The sequence below is a fragment of the Leucopleurus acutus genome (assembly GCF_964270905.1).
Source record: "Leucopleurus acutus genome assembly, chromosome: X".
Lineage (NCBI taxonomy): Eukaryota > Metazoa > Chordata > Mammalia > Artiodactyla > Delphinidae > Leucopleurus > Leucopleurus acutus.
In genome coordinates, this window is record NC_139148.1 from 19,885,997 (window position 1) to 19,902,605 (window position 16,609).

General features: G+C 41.4%; 3 protein-coding genes across 5 annotated transcripts in view; 1 reads left to right on the forward strand and 2 right to left on the reverse strand.

The window, feature by feature from the left end:
• Positions 1 to 5,818: 5,818 nt before the first annotated feature.
• The window catches only part of ZFX (zinc finger protein X-linked), a 57,479-nt gene continuing 46,688 nt past the window's right edge, over positions 5,819 to 16,609 (forward strand). For all 3 annotated transcript variants that reach the window (XM_082864226.1, XM_082864229.1, XM_082864230.1), the window contains exon 1: positions 5,819 to 6,045. The gene's annotated coding sequence lies outside the window, so the exon portion shown is untranslated. The remainder of the gene's footprint in view (positions 6,046 to 16,609) is intronic.
• On the reverse strand, positions 15,061 to 15,889 carry LOC309978199 (protein tyrosine phosphatase type IVA 1-like). The gene has a single exon (XM_082864565.1). It carries the CDS (start codon positions 15,578 to 15,580, stop codon positions 15,068 to 15,070), a length of 513 nt encoding a protein of 170 aa, XP_082720691.1. The 5' UTR covers positions 15,581 to 15,889; the 3' UTR covers positions 15,061 to 15,067.
• LOC309978200 (uncharacterized protein) lies at positions 15,881 to 16,117 on the reverse strand. Its single transcript, XM_082864566.1, has one exon. The coding sequence runs from the start codon at positions 16,062 to 16,064 to the stop codon at positions 15,930 to 15,932; it is 135 nt and encodes a 44-aa protein (XP_082720692.1). The 5' UTR covers positions 16,065 to 16,117; the 3' UTR covers positions 15,881 to 15,929.

The following is a 16,609-nucleotide window of genomic DNA, read 5'->3' on the forward strand; positions in this document are numbered from 1 at the left end:
AAGTGAGAAAGGAAGCAACTAATATCTGTAATGCTTGCCTTACTCCAAAGATTCTTTGAAATTTGAAGATAATTTTTGCTTTGTATGTTTATTTGTGTTTGTGTTTTAAACTTACTATGGAAAATTTCAAATATATACACAAAGAGAAGAATGCATCAAGCCCCCATGTGCCCATCCTACAGCGTCAACAACTGTCTGCTCAAGGGCAATCTTCTTTCATTCATATCCCCCACCCACTTAACCCTCAACCTCTTTCCCGCCCCCAGCCTCCCAGATTAGCTTGAAGGCCATCTATCGTAGTGTATCATTTTATCTGTAAATATTTTGATAATATATCTCTAAAAGATAAGGGCTCAAAGATATAATCACACCATCTTCACACTTATACCAGATTAACAATAATTTGTTTATATCAGCGTTTATCCAGTTAATGTTGATAGCAATCCAGTCAGTGTTCACATTTTTCTGATTGTCTCATTTTTTTTATACTTATTTGTTTGACTCAAGTTTAAAAGAGTTCATATACTTCAATTGATTGATATATTTTTTATGTCTTTTCTCATCTGTTGGTTTTCCCTCCAATGTTTTTTTCCTTATAATTTATTTGTTGAAGAAAGAAGATCCCATAGTGTTTCCCACTATCTAGATTTTGTCGATTACATTTCCTGTTGTTTCATTGGTAAGTTTCTCTGTCCTTACATTTCCTGTAAATTGGCAAAGAGCTAGGGGGTTGATCAGGTTCAGGTTTGATTTTTTTGGCCAGTACATTGTGTACTTCAATTATGAGGCATATGTCTGGTTGTCACTCTGGTTAGCAGCTACTGATGATTGTTGCTTAGATCCGTTGATTTATTAGTGGTTGCAAAATGGTGATATTCTAATTCTATCAAGCCTTCTTCATGTATTAGTAGGAATACTTCTATTAAAAGAATATTCCTTTCATCAACTATTTGTTTAACCTGAGGTATAGTTCACACAGGATAAGTACTACTTGATCTTTCCCTTTACTAGTTTTCAAAATAATGGTTGGTTCTCTAGTATTCTCCAAAGGTGATCATTTTTTAGATATCAAGATATAATGCGGGGAGGTAGGGAGGTGGGAGGGGGGACAAAAAAAAAGATATAAGGCACATGCTATAAAAGTCACCCTTTTAAAGTATATGATTCACTAGTTTCTTATATACTCACAGAGCCGTGCAACCATCACCACTAGTTGATCATTTTTATTTACTTATTTTTAAATTTTTATTATAGTTTTAAAATATTTATTTATTTAGGCTGCTCCAGGTCTTCGTTGTGGCACGCGGGATCTTTGTTGCTGCAGGAAGGATCTTTAGTTGCAGCCTGCATGCGGGATCTAGTTCCCCAACCAGGAATCAAACCTGGGCCCCCTGCACTGGGAGCGCAGTCTTATCCACTGCGCCAGCAGGGAAGTCCCTAGTTGATCATTTTTATTTGTTTTTTTTCTTTGTTTGTTTGTTTTGTTGTTTTTTTTTTGCGGTACGCGGGTCTCTCACTGTTGTGGCCTCTCCCGTTGCGGAGCACAGGCTCCGGACGCGCAGGCTCAGCGGCCATGGCTCACGGGCCCAGCCGCTCCGCGGCATGTGGGATCTTCCCGGACCGGGGCATGAACCCATGTCCCCTGCATCGGCAGGCCGACTCTCAACCACTGCGCCACCAGGGAAGCCCCCTAGTTGATCATTTTTAAAAGCCTCATTATAAACTCAGGAGCATACTTAATGTGTTTTGATCCATAGCAATTATTCTTTTAACATTCAAATTTTTTCATCTTTAGCCAACTGGAGCCTCTTTAAACTGGCTCCTGAGACCTTTTGACACTTTTTCTTTTCTTTCTGTTATGAGGAGATATTCCTGGTTCATCTTGTACTTTTCTGCTCCAGCCCAGGAATCACAGGAACCCTGATTCCTTTAGTGGAAAATTGTATATAGAGGTCCCAATCTGGGTGCCTGGGGTGCTCATTATTACTGGTTATTCTAGACCTCATATATTGATTTTCACCTCTTTAGTGGAGCTAATTTGTTTGCTGTGTCCTGTGATTTATAATCCATGAAGTAGAATTTAGCTATTGGTGATTTTCAGGAATTAAACAGTGTCTTATTCAACTGATGATTCCTGTGAAAAGTACTGTTCAAAAACCACCTAATTGTCAGTCATTGTTTATTTTAAAATTATTTCCCTTGGGGAGTGTGTGTGTGGTTTAAAGACTCAGAGTAAAAATTCTTACTTGGCATTAATTATAGTCAGCTGAATTCCAACATGATGCAACTTGCTCATGTTAAGATGAGTATCAAGTACCAGATAAATGGTAAATTTTTATAGGGCATGCTTAGTTCAATAAAACTATGGTCTCTCTAGGGGAAAGTAAATATTTTTTTAACCTTTGGGATATAATGTAATGAATTACCACAACTTTATTCAAGAAGGTCTATATTTCTCATAAGCTAATAATTTATTGTTTCTTATTTGGATTTCCATCAGTCAGTGATGAGGAATGAAAAGCAACAGCTTCTTTTATTCTTTTTTTAACAGCTTCTTTTATGAATAATCTTTTCCTGGAAAAATGATTGAAAGGCCTTGTATTATTCCTGGCTCAAGGACCTATAAACATGTCAGGGATTTTTAGTTAAGTTATTAAAACACTGTCAAAACCTTGAGTAGTTGCTTTTAACTATCTAATATACATTAACAGCTCTGAAGGAACAAATAAATTTTAGCACATAACCAAAATCCCTTTCGCTGCTTTGAAACCATCTATTTTGTATTCACAGCATATGCCTTTGAAATGTTCTGCTCTCAATCTCCCTAAATAAAATTTCACTTTATTGTGTGTTTATTTAGGTGAGAAAATGAAAGCACTTAAGAATGTTTGTATTCAGCCATACACAGCCTCCTTATCCTGAGTTCCCCAAGGGCAAGCACCACATCTTTTTACTCCCTCTGCTCAGAATTCTCTAGGTCCCTAATACTAAAACAAGAGAAGTATCAATGCAAGAGAGGCTGCAGTAGGTCCTTTAAGTGCAAGGTGTCAGGGGCTTAATCACTTAGTGCTTGATTACCAAATGCTTTCAGTGATTTTAGGTCTCTTCAAGGTCCTACTGTGAATATTTTCACAACCTATATTGTGTTTTATTACATCGAACAATTCCTGATCTCTGCTGTTCACACTTCCTTTGAGCCTTCACTTCTATCACACAAGAATTTTATATTAAATGTAATTCCAGTAAAATGATTTTTATCCTACACTGTTTTTTACAGCCTTCCATAAATGGATTTGAAGTACAAATTATCTTCCCTTTTATAAAACGCAAAAAAAAAGTATAGCTGACCTCATCTGTACAGTCATCTATAGAATAATCTTTGTTGGACTCCAGTAATGGTTTATTTAATATAATTAATAGAACTAGGCCATCCTTTCCTTTTTTCCCATCAAAGTTAAGTCTCTTTATGGATGAAAAGTAATGGCAAAAGGCTCTTTAAAAGTATCGATACCTAAACTACTTCTGGTTTTGTAAATTGAGCAAACATCTTTTTTGTTTATGTTCCTTGACACTTTTTTCTTAAGTGCTAGTGGACTTAGAAGTATTTGATGGTAATTATGGAAGAACTAACAAGAATGCAGAAGTATTTGATGGTAATTATGGAAGACCTAACAAGAATGCTGACATTAGGTTGTGTTCATGTTGCTTACAGTTACATGGTTGATGAGACCCCGTCCTTGACATGCCATAGCATTAAAAGGAAGCCCTTGGAAAGTACTTAAACGCTGGTTATCAATATTTTGAAATCACATTAGTGTAGGTATACAAGCTATTTCTCTTTTTTTTACTTGAAAAAATATTAGTTTTATTTACCTTTCTGTGAATAGTCTATATCACAGCCCAGTGGAATTTTCTATAAATGATGAAGACATGTTATTTATCATTTAATTGCTTGAAAAAAATCAAGGTTAAAGCCTTGAGAGGAAATTTACCATCAAGTACTTTCTCAGAGATTACTTTTTTTTTACTACATTTAAAAATTTATTTATTTATTTATTTATGGTTGCATTGGGTCTTCGTTGTTGTGCGCGGGCTTCTTCTAGTTGCGGCGAGCGGGGGCTACTCTTCATTGCGGTGCGCGGGCTTCTCATTGCGGTGGCTTCTCTTGTTGCGGAGCACGGGCTCTAGGCGCGCGGGCTTCAGTAGTTGTGCCTCGCGGGCTTTCGTAGTGGTGGCGCACGGGCTTAGTTGCTTCGAGGCATGTGTGATCTTCCCGGACCCGTGTTCAAACCCGTGTCCCCTGCATTGGCAGGCGGATTCTTAACCACTGGACCACCAGGGAAGTCCCTCAGAGATAATTTCTTACTGTACCTTTGCTTTTCCTTTTTGAAAGCAATTTTATAATTGTAAGAGGTCTGAGGGAAAGGACAACTCGCATTCTGGGAGTTTTAAAAAAGTTATGACAGGAAACTAAAATACAAGGCCTCTGTATTTGAAGAGATTTCACACCAATATGCTATTTGCCTTATAACTTTTGTTTTATTTACTCTTCAGAAGTATATTTACCGGACTCCCCTGGTGGTCCAGTGGTTAAGACTCCGAGCTTCCAATGCAGGGGGTGTGGGTTTGATCCCTGATGGGGGAACTAAGATCCCACATGCCGCGCAGTGCGGCCAAAGAATTAAAAAAAAAGAAATATCTTTATCTAACATTTAGTGAATTAAACGAAGAAATAAAGCATATCAGATTCGGATTAATGTAAAGGCTACATCATTTAACGTTTAACTAGTTAAGTTTTAAACATAATTTGGGTTCCAAGTTCAGTATGGAAAGAGCATAAAAATTTCAGTAACGAAAATGCAAAATACACATTTTTGGGGTTGATAAATGTTTTATTTACTCAAATACATATTTTTCTTTCTCTCCTAAGTCTTTTTAAACTTTGAAAGACTTAAGTAGTTTGTAAAAAACACCCAAATCCCAATTCTGCTCCTCCCTCTGTATTTATTAAAGAATGTGAAAAATTCATTATTTATGAAACAATCACACAAGACATATTTCATAGACTCTTCTACTTTGAAACACGGTTATAGAGAAAATATACACTAAAAATTCGTGTTCATTGCAATGTGCGAAACCAGTTTCAAAACGTAACCCTTATTTTTTCCGCCGTAAACTAATAAAATCAATTAGGTTCTCTGATTGAACGCTTATTTAGAAAAAAAATTAAACGGTTTGGTAGGTGCTCTAGGATAACCCTTCTCCCCCTCCTTTTGCCCACGCACCCATTTAGACTGGCAAGCCTATTTTCATTTTATTTCAAAGATTTTTTTTTTTTTAAGCGAAGGCAGGGGACGGCGGGGGTTGCTAAATTTATCTTCTTCTCCAGCCACGGGGATGAAGAAAACACATTTACTGCGGGCGGGGGTCTGAGGGCCTGCAAACAACTCGAGCAGGCGCCTCGGCCAGGACTGGCGCGGAGAGGCGGTAGGTCTCCGGGGAGGGCCCGGGGGGCGGCCGCGGCCCACGGGAGATGGTGGGGGGCGGCCGGGCCGGGTGCGGGCCGCCTGCCTCTCTGCGGGGTCGGCGGACCACGGCCCCGCGCGGGCTTTACGGCCGAGGCGGCGGCAGCGGCGCGTGTGTAGCGGCGGCGGCGGCGGCGGCGGGCGGGAGCGCGGAGGAGGTGGAAAGAAGGGGGGCGCTGTCACGGAAACTCCGGCCGCCGGAGACCCCGCCGCAGCGAGGCCACTGGGCTCCCCGGTTGCAGGGCGTGAGCACGCCGACCGGAGCACCAGGGAGACACACCGGGCGAAGGAGGGGGCCTATGTACCCTTCCGCATTTTCCTGGGTCTCTCTCCCGGGCGGTGACGTGACGTGCTGACGGCGGGCCCGTGCCGGGGAGCTGGGCCGCTTTTTGTCAGCTCCGAGCTCGGCCCCTCCTCCCTCCCTCCGCCCGCCCCACCAGCCGGAGCCCGGCCCAGTGCTCCAGAGAAAGGCCGGCCTGCAGCACCCGCCACCGTCGCCGACCGCCCGCACGCCCGTCCGGTGAGTTCCGGGCGCCGCCGCGGCCGCGGGGCCTAGCGCGCGCGCAGGGGCCTGGTCCCGGCCTGGTCGGCGGCCCGCGTGGCGCCCTTCCGCGCTAGGCCGGGCGGTGTGGCGCGCGGCGCCGAGCAGGCCCCAAGGAGGCCGCAGTTAGGCCCGGGGAGGAGCCCGGCTGCCCCGAGCGGCGGCGAAGCCGCGCTCCGCAAACGGGCGGGGGTTGGGGGAGGGTCGGCCGGTGGCCCGGGACGCGGCCGAGGGGGCCCGGGTCGGTGCCGCGGCCGGCCCGGGGCACTGCGCGGGGGCGAGGCCTGGCAAGGAGGCGAAGGCTGCAGGCGTGAGGTGAAGGCCGCAGGCCGGCCGGGCCGATTTTCGCTATGTAAATATCGGTGAGGGGGGGAGGGACGGGGGACAAGATGGCGGCGGCTCGGCGCCTGCTGCAGGGGACGATTGAGGGGGTTGCTGGGAGGGGGAGCCGCCATCTTGAAGGCGGCGTCTGAAGAGAAAATTCCGCTACAGCCCGTAAGGGGGGGTCGGAGAGCGGGCGGCGGCGGTGGCGGCGGCTCCGGTGACGGGTCCCGGAGGCCCGGCACGGCAGCGTGTGCGCGCGGAGGGGCGTGCTCGCTCCCCACAGCGGCCATTGCCCTCGCCGCCATGAAGTGCGCTCGGGCTGTAGGCGCTCGGCGGCAGCGCCACCTTCCTGCCCTGCCGACCGCAGCACCCGTGACTAGCTGCTGCTTCCGCTGCATTTTAGTCGAGCTGCCGCAGGCGGCCTTCGTCGGCTCTCAGGCGCTGGGGCAATCTCGTTACTCAGCGTCCCCGGCCCCGCGCCTTTCCCCCGCGCTTGTTACAGGTCACTTGAGGGTCCGCCGAAGCATGTGGACTCACCACGGCAAGTGGGACCCCAAGACATTTTATTTTTACCTCAGCAAAGTCACACGTGAATTAGAGTGCTTTAGATGCGGTTGTTTTCCAACAGCCACTGCCTTTTCGAGTAAAGAAAGAAAAATTTTTAAATGGATAGGAAAGAAGTTCTCACTCTTTCACGTAGTAAGGGGAAAAGTGCAAATTGCACAGCACGGAAACGGAGAAGTAAAAATTTTACGGAGTCGTTTGAATTTCATTAATTTGGAAACAACTTTCTAGAAAAGGTGCATTTAAGCTATTAGCGATCTGTTGGTAGTATTTACTTTTTTTCAGGAGTAAGAAAAGGGCAGAAGGTTTTATTTTCTTATTGAAGGACAACGTAATGTGATGCAGTATTTATTGTTCCTGTACCTGGTATGGTATTTAGTTTCTCTATTTGATTTGAAAAATTCTAAGGTGGAATTCCACTCCTTAAAGTAGTTTTGATTGCATACTACACTACTCTGAACTCGGTGCTAGGTGCTACGAAAGATCAAAAGGTTCTTGTAATGCAGACGGTGGCTCCAAGAAGTTCGTTGTTCAGAGGCAGATGAGATGAGGTGAAATGCACTGAAGTGCTGCCGGGAAGGTACAGCCAATTATTGGGGTTTCAGAGGAAAACGAGGTTAGGTGACATTTCGAGAAGGTTACTGAAGGATGGGTAGGACTTTATTAGACTGAGGTGGAGGTGGGGAAAGGGCATTTCAAGGGTGAAGCTTCTTCAGAAAACAGCAAGTATGTGTACTTTGGCTGGAGTAGACGGTGTAGGTAGGGGAGTGGTGGCTAAATAAGGTGGATGGAGCTTGCTTTCCAGGTGGAGGGGCTTATACTCAATGGGGGAGGCCAGGGAGCCCTCAAGTAGTAGAGTGATGACACACCTGAGCCCGGCTTTATAGTCACTTAGCCCTTCCATTGGCCTAGGAAGTTTCAAAGTTGAGAGAGAGAGTAACAACCAGTGTTTCACTGCAGGAATGATTATCAAGAATGTGCAGAAGTTCAGACAATTTTGCTACTTTTTCAACAATCCATATCTAGTAGGCAGCTGCTCCTTTTTTCTGTCCTAATTTCTCACTCCAAGTAACTTTTTGCTCAAGAGTTGTTATAATCTCTGTAGTCAACAAATGGGGAGGGGTTTCTAGCTTTTCTTTTACCGTGGTTGAAAATTACAGGACGAGTGCTGTGGGTTACTTCACGAAAATGAGGAATGAGCCTGTAAGTATCTCCATGGTAACTTTTAAACAAGTCAGTTTTGAAAAGTAGAAGAGCGATGATTAAGAAGGCAGCAGCCTTCAGGTGGTCTTTTTGGAATCCCTGTTTTTCCATGTGGTAAGAGGAACCACCTTTTTGATTAAGAGGGTAATAACTAAGGCTGTTTACTAAGCTAAGCCTTCTCATGTTTTGATTAATATTTGAACTATTCTCGATGCACATTTTGGGAATGTGTTTCCTAGAATTTTATGATACGTAAGTTTATAGGTAGCATAAGTATTCACCAGAAAGTTGTTTCAGTTTTTCTATTTTTCCTAAACTGCAACAGGTCAGAGCAGTGATTGCTCCGTGAGGGGAAGGGAATGAACTGAATATTCTCATGTTTATCTTAAAGGGCTATGGTTTAGAAAAGTTTGAGACACAGTGCGTTCTAGGAGGCTGACTAGAAGCAAGTTGCTAAAGCACTCTGTGGTCCTTGAGATGGTAAAGGTAAACGTAAACTTGAAAGAACCAGTTGCTTTATGTCTTGACAGGTGGGAAGGACATAGAATTCTAAAAGAGAATTGTATTGCTGCACACGCAGTGCAGCGGCAGTACATGTTCCAGTACAGCAAGAGTGGATGATTAAGATTAAGAGTTGGACTTCAGTCGTATAGTTAAGACAGGAGTGTATGGTTTGGAAGGATTTCTGTCGGAAACAGTTAGAGTGCTTTTTGCCTGAAAGGGTGGTCTGGAAAACTGGTGGAACAACAACTGTCTTGGATAAATGAGGTGTTGGTTTTTAACTTGTGTATCTTCCAGATAGATGCAAGTTTCCTTTTTTAAAAACATGGTCACAATGCATTGAAGAAAAACTTTTTTCCATATTGCTTTTTGTAAATGCTTCCTCTCTCAACCTACCTGGACTTGTATCGCCACTTATGACCTTGTTTGTACTATTTGTGTTTATGCACACTGGCAATTCCAAACTTTTTCTTTTTTACTCTTAAACTCCTCAACCTGTCCTTGAAACCCCTCAGCCTCAGCAGAGATCACCTAATCTTTTACTTAAGTCAGAAAGATAGACAGCCATCTGATCTAAGCAATTGAATTTCCTTCCTTCCACTTCATATTCTTCCTTTGTCTCTCCCTAGGCTGTCCTCCTGTTCTTCACTTGTGGGAAGAATTGGCCTCCTTCAGGCCCAGATGCTCTGCCTGTGGGATCCACTGGTCCCAAAGGATGGAGCTCTGTCAGTGTGATTCTGCCACTTGCATCATTGCCCTCTAACTCTGCTGATGCCTTTTCCTCTCCTTATAAACATTCCTAGGTTTGCTCATCTTACAAAAACCTCAGCTGTCTTATCTCTCCTTTCACCAGCGTTTTCATTTCTTTTCATTCCACTTTTCCTAGATCCGCTGTTTCCCAAATTGGGAGACTTCTGCAGCATGTCAGCAGGTGTGTTATATAAAAGTGTTCTTTGTTTCAGAAACTCTATACTTTCTCTGCCTTCTGTTATGGGATTTTCCTCAAGGTCAGTTGTCTATCCTGTTCTCTTGAATCTTCTTGCTTGGTTTTGGTGCCCTTTACCATGCCCATGCTCTCTAGTTTCTCTAGCGTTGCCTACTGACCACCTCCTTTCAGGTGTCTTACTGTCTCAACATGGCTGAAACCAAATTTATCTGGAACATAGTAGATGCCCAGTACTATTTATTGGGAAAAAAACTTCTTTTTTAAACGCAGAGCCCCTAAAACAGCTCCTGCTTCTAGCTTTCTTTCTGTTTATGGCACCATCATTTTTCCAGGCTCATTCTTCTGTCTCATATAACAATGTAGGTATGTTTTAATATAGCATTTAACCTTTTATATTTTAGCTGTGTATTTGTATTTTTGTTATCTTTTCTAAACTCTGGATGTAGAGACAGGTTCTCATTTATCCTTGTCCCAGAGCATTACCTGGTACATGGTAATGACAGTAATCTAAAAGCAATTCTCTCAATTTTGGGGTGCAGAGAATTTTGTGTAGTTGAATCGTTTTCAACTATTCAAGCATCTGTCTAGTCACTGTATCCTTTGAGCAAGGGGTGTGTGTAGTAAGGCATATGCCACATAAGCTGAGTAGACCCTGCCCCCAGCGCTTAAGCTTGGGGTTAATATGGCCAGTGTATACTTAGTCCTGTCAAATTAGTTTTCCAAAGAACTTTTTATAAAATCCAGGAATCTTGTAACTATATTTTACTCAAAGGGAGGTGACATTTTAAGGAAGCTACGTGGCCTTGAAGAATACAGCCATTAGGATTGAAAAAATATTTAAAATTATGAAATATTTCAGAATTGCTGAAAAGCAGGTATCGCCCAGATTTAACAGATATTAATATTTTATTACATATTTGCTCCATAACTTTTTGTGTATTTAAAGAAAGAAAACCTCACAGATTGAAGAGTGCCTCCCTATCCCATTCCTGTCTTTTCTTTGCCAGAAATAACCACTGTCCTAATATGTATGTACCACAAACAATGTCAAGTACTGCTTTATGTGTTTTAACTTTACATAAATGGTATCATACTCTGTTTATCATTTTATATATATATTTTTTCACTTAGCAATGTGTTTTTGAGATTTATTTATGTTGTATGTAGATCTAGTTTAGCAGTTCTCAAGAGTGTGCTCCAGGAATTCCCAGGGATCCCTGATATTATTCCAGCCTCATTCTTTTGTACACTGCACAAGTACTGTACAGAGCCTCCACGAAATGTGATGTCATGATAGATTGAACACAGACGCAGTTACGGGAATCCAGCTGTCCTCTGTTAAGCCTGTCCTTGAAGAGATTTGCAGAAATGTAAAACAGTGCTACTCCTTTCACAATTTTTTGTTTTGAAAAATAGTTATTTTAAAATGTTCATGTTTATATACAGTGGGTTTATTTTTTATGAATACTTTTAAGGTGTCTCAGATTTAATTTCTAATATAAACATCTCTAGATAGAACCCACATAAACAAAAACTCTTTGAGGTCCTCAATTTTTGAGTGTAAAGAGGTCCTGAGTCCAAGAAGTTTGAAAACTACTGATCTGGTTCATTCATTTTACTTGTATTTTAATGTATAAATATACTGTGGTTTATTTATCTATTCTTAGGGAGGGGCCATTAGGTTGTTAGCAGTTTTCTGCAATTTCAGACAGTGTTGTTGTGAGCATCCTTATATGGGGTTCTTCTCTCTTGGGATTATAGAAGTAGAGTCGCTACATTCAAGAGTCTGTGCATTTGTCAACTTTACTGGGAATTGCCAAATGTCAAATTGTGTTCCATTCGACACGCCCATCAGCTGTGTATGAGCCTCTGTTTCTCCAGACCACTGCCAAAAGATTAGACTTTGCAGTTTTTTCCAATCTTTTAGGTATAAATGGTATCTCATTGCTGTTTTCCTTTTGCATTTCTTAGATTACTCGTGTTGTTGAGCCTTTTTTCCCACATATTATTAGCCATTTGAGTTTTCTATGACTTGCTTGTGCCTATCCTTGGTCCATTTTTTATTGGACTGTTGCCTTTTTCTCATTGGTTTATGGTTATTTTTATATTCTGAATTCTAATGGCCTGTAGTTTTATACACTGAAAATACCATTTCCTAGTCTGTGGCTTATTCTTTAGCTTTGTTTATGGAAAATTTTTTTGTGTAGGACTTTTTAATGTGAAAGTAGTCAGTTTCCTCAGTTCTTTTTCATTTATGGTTTATGTTTTCTTGTATCTGCAAGAAATTATTCTCCTGCCCCAAGGTCATAATGATACTGTGCTTTTTCATATTTAGGTCATTAATTCATCTGGAATTTTTTTCTCTATTGTGTGATATACGGATCTGATTTTATCTTTCTTTCTTTCTTTCTTTCTTTATTTATTTATTTATTTATTTTTTTATTTTTTATTTTTTTTGTGGTACGCGGGCCTCTCACCGCTGCGGCCTCTCCCGTTGTGGAGCACAGGCTCCGGACGCACAGGCTCAGCGGCCATGGCTCACGGGCCCAGCCGCTCCACGGCATGTGGGATCCTCCCGGACCGGGGCAGGAACCCGCGTCCCCCGCATCGGCAGGCAGACCCCCAACCACTGCGCCACCAGGGAAGCCCTATTTATTTATTTATTTTTTAAAGAAGATGTTGGGAGCCTCCCTGGTGGCTCAGTGGTTGAGAGTCCGCCTGCCGATGCAGGGGACGCGGGTTCCTGCCCCGGTCCGGGAGGATCCCACATGCCGTGGAGCGGCTGGGCCCGTGAGCCATGGCCGCTGAGCCTGTGCGTCCGGAGCCTGTGCTCCACAACGGGAGAGGCCGCAGCGGTGAGAGGCCCGCGTACCACAAAAAAAATAAAAAATAAAAAAATAATGAAGATGTTGGGGGTAGTTTATTAATTTATTAATTTTTTTTTTGCTGTGTTGGGTCTTCATTTCTCTGCAAGGGCTTTCTCTAGTTGTGGCAAGCGGGGGCCACTCTTCATCGCAGTGCGCGGGCGTCTCACTGTCGTGGCCTCTCTTGTTGCAGAGCACAGGCTCCAGACGCGCACGCTTAGTAGTTGTGGCTCATGGGCCTAGTTGCTCTGCGGCATGTGGGATCCTCAGAGACCAGGGCTCGAACCCGTGTCCCCTGCATTAGCAGAGAGATTCTCAACCACTGTGCCACCAGGAAAGCCCCCTGATTTTATCTTTTTAATATGAATTTGCCAAGTAGTTCAGCCTTTCTCCTCACTAATTTGTAATGCAACTTGTGAAGTTTATCGTATTCTCACATATATACATCTGTTTCTACTTTCTTCTGATTTCATGGGTCTGTTTGACTATATACCTATACCACTCTGATTTAACAGTGATAGCTTTATAATTAAATCTTAATAAGTGTTTTGTTTCTTTGGAGTTTTAAAGCTATTTTCCTTCCTTTGTTTATTTTTGGGTCAGTTTGTTGGTTTCTATGAAAAACTGTTGGATTTTTATTGTATTTGCATCATATTTATAGAATAATGTGTAGATACTTATAGATGTATGCTAAGTAGTGGAGCTGGGGTCTGAATCTGGGCATATTCTACTGCTTTTCATAAAGCTCTTGCACAACTTTTGTTAGATTTTTTGCTAGAAAAAAATTTGTATAATTTTTGTTATTGTGAATAGGATTTTCTTTTAGATACTGTTTCTGTATTCATCATGTAAGCTTGCTGAACTTTCGTATTACCATATTTCATAGATTCTGAAGTACATCCCGCCCCCATTTTAATATGACAGAGGTTCATACAGATCTTTGTTTGATGGTGTCCTATAATCAGTGTTGTCCAGGTAGCAGTCATGATGTAGTTATTGTTTTTACATGCACATACTTGGTCAAGACTCTTCATTTTGTCATCACTTAAATGAGTATGTGCATTGTTGTGTTTTAATTTCACACCCAACAATACAACTGAAGGCAGAAGGAATTGTGAGGTGGGTGTCTTACCGGAAAGAAAATCACATAGATAATTATGGAGCATTTTAAGAAATGCTGCATCAGCAGCACTCTTGTTGGTAGAGAACAATATTGTTAGGAAAGATTGAATAGCTTTGAGTAGAAAAGCATTCCATAGTAGGACCCTGAATGTGAAGTTTTAGGAGTACTCTACCAATTTCTTTCTTTCTTTTTCTTTTTTTTTTTTTTTGCATTTCATCATTTATTTAATGTTTAAGCTCTCACACTAGATTTTTACAAGCTGGTGAACACTGACAAATTATTTCCCCCACAGAACTATAACCACATGTTCGCAGACAGTATAAATGTATGGTTGAGCTAATGTTAATACACATCACCATTTTATCAATTACATAATAAAACAAATTGTCAATTATCCAAATATTAAGTTACACAGCTCAAAAGGCATATAAAATATTAAATGTCTGCTCAATTCATTAGCAGAAACCCTTTTTTTTTTTTCCAAGAGAGGTTGGGAATCACACTTCAAACAAAAATAAAATGGTAAACAACTTCAGATAAGTTTGAAAAAAATTACAAGAATTTCAGAAATTTTATGATTAAGAATTGTTTTAGCTACAATAACAAAGTATTTCCACCTTTTAAAAAATATTTACTAAGTTAAAGCACATATTCTACATGTTCTGCACAAGACAAAGGCAACATTTTACTAAAAATATTTAATAGCCCCCTCCCATTCTTTTTTCAGGCCCTCCCTGTAGATTGTACCCCAAAGTGCAAACACTGAAATTAACTGTAAGGCTTTTTTGTCTGGAGACATTAAAGACATGTGCTTCTTTTACAATGTAGATTTTCAAAATGGAGGTCTTCTATAACAGCACAAAATGAGATTTATAGAAAGACATTAAATAATCACGGTAAGACTTGGTTAATTACAAAAAACTAAAATAAGCAAATCTGATGTATACTGGTATGAATGTGGAAGACCTAAACATATTGTGAGCAAATAACATTATAGGCCCTACTTTCTATGTTTGAAATGATGGAAGGAATAAACCACATAAGGTCCAGAGTTTTCTTAGTTCCTGGGATTTTAGTTCTATGTGATACTAAAAATATATAAGTATTGTGCTGGGTATTTCGGCACCTAGTCTTTCTAAATTTCTTATATATTGATAAGATTCTGGCATGGAAACAGATTTAAAGACATGACTCAATACTGCATGATTTCAGAAAAGGTCAATTGGTACAAACGATAATAAGCACATTTTAAATGCTGAACAGCAAGAATCCTTTGCTGTGTGTCCAAGGAGGTTGATCATAACCCAGACACAGAAGTTGCAATTCTGCCAGGCTTGTGGCCTGGTAAAACTGCTTTTCGACACTCCTGTGGAAGCTTCATCAGACTTCATGAAGCCATCGTGCTGGCTAACATGTACAACAAATTCCGTCCTGTCTAGGTTCCACTTCCAAGCAATGGCATCAGGCACCCCAGTTTTATTGAAAGCAACAGTTGTTCCTATGACCATTGGAGTTTTTGAAGCGCAGCCGCATTTTAGGACGATACTTCTCCAAATACAAAAGTTGCTTGCTGTTGAAAGCTCCACGCTGCTTTTGTCTTATCAACTGTACTGCATCTTCATATTTCATTCCACCTTCAATTAATGCTAGGGCGACAAGCACTGGACCTCTCCCAAGGCCTGCAACACAATGAATGGCAATACAACAACCAGGGTCTTCGTGGAAGTTAATTGTCACGAGACTTAACCAATCATCAACAGTCTGGTTAAATGGTGGTGCGCCATCATGAAAAGGCCAATCGAGAACATGGATGCCTTCTTTCTCCGCAAGAATAGTGTCATAAGTTGCTTCACATATTCTTGCTGTTGTGGTAACTCCATACTTCTTAAGTTCCTCTATAAATTTGTTCAAGGTCGCATTGGTTGGATTAAGAAATCTCATGTTCTTATAAGTGACTTCCACAGGAGCTGGGTGGTTCATTCGAGCCATGTTAATTTAGTTAAAAAAACACTCAATAGGTTTATGAAAGAATTTAAAAACTTGAATACAGGAATGATGCAAAGAAACTGAGTACTTCAATATACTCCACTTGAAATTCTCAGTGCTTTTGAGTATGAAGTTGAGAGTAATGGGAAATGAAATGAACCTCCTAACAAGAAGCAGCAATTCTTCAATTCAGTGATACTGAGGCAATAGAAAGGAAGTGCACTGAGCTTTACCCCATGCAGGTCAGAACTCTTGTAAAAAATGCTCTGTGGATTTCAGTTCAACACTTCTGTGTCCAGGTTAACCACTCTTATGGGGGCTTCTTGGTAGAGTAGTAATGAATTTCTACAGTTCATTTGTCTGCACGGAAGTTGTGCTGTGCCTGGCAGTAATCTCCACTGCCCTTCAGAAACTCCATAAATGTATGACCAAGAACACCACAGAACTGAGGAATATGTCTACTCATCGAAGATTGTGGCCTAATCATACAGCCGGTCCTGAGGTGGCGGTGGTGGCAGGGCCAGGGCGGCAGCTTCACGGGCAGCCGTGGGGTCACCGGACTCCCAATTTCTTTTGCTTCTATATTTTCTTCTATATATCCACAGGATATGATGAAAATATGTCTAAATAAGTCTAAAAGAATTGTCTTGATAAATCTAAAATGAGATTTCTAGATAATAAAGTATAGTATCGGTTTAACTGGCAGGATATTTTTCTTAGATGTAGGTAAAACAAGGATGCATCTTAAAATTGGCAGTATTTTTAGATTCAATGAAATGTGGGAGTAACAGATTATTACAGTTTATAATTCTTGTATTTTCTAAATAGGTGTGTGTGAGTAAAGATGTTTTATTTCTTCTTTTCCATTCCTTTTTGCCTCCTCTTTCTTTTTTGTTTGTTTTCTTTTTCTTCTACTTCATTGACTAATGCCTCTAGCACAGAGTTGCATGAAAGCATTGATAACAGGCATCACTGTCCACGTGCTTTAATGGAGTGCTTCTAATATTTTACCATTAAGGATGATATTTTCGT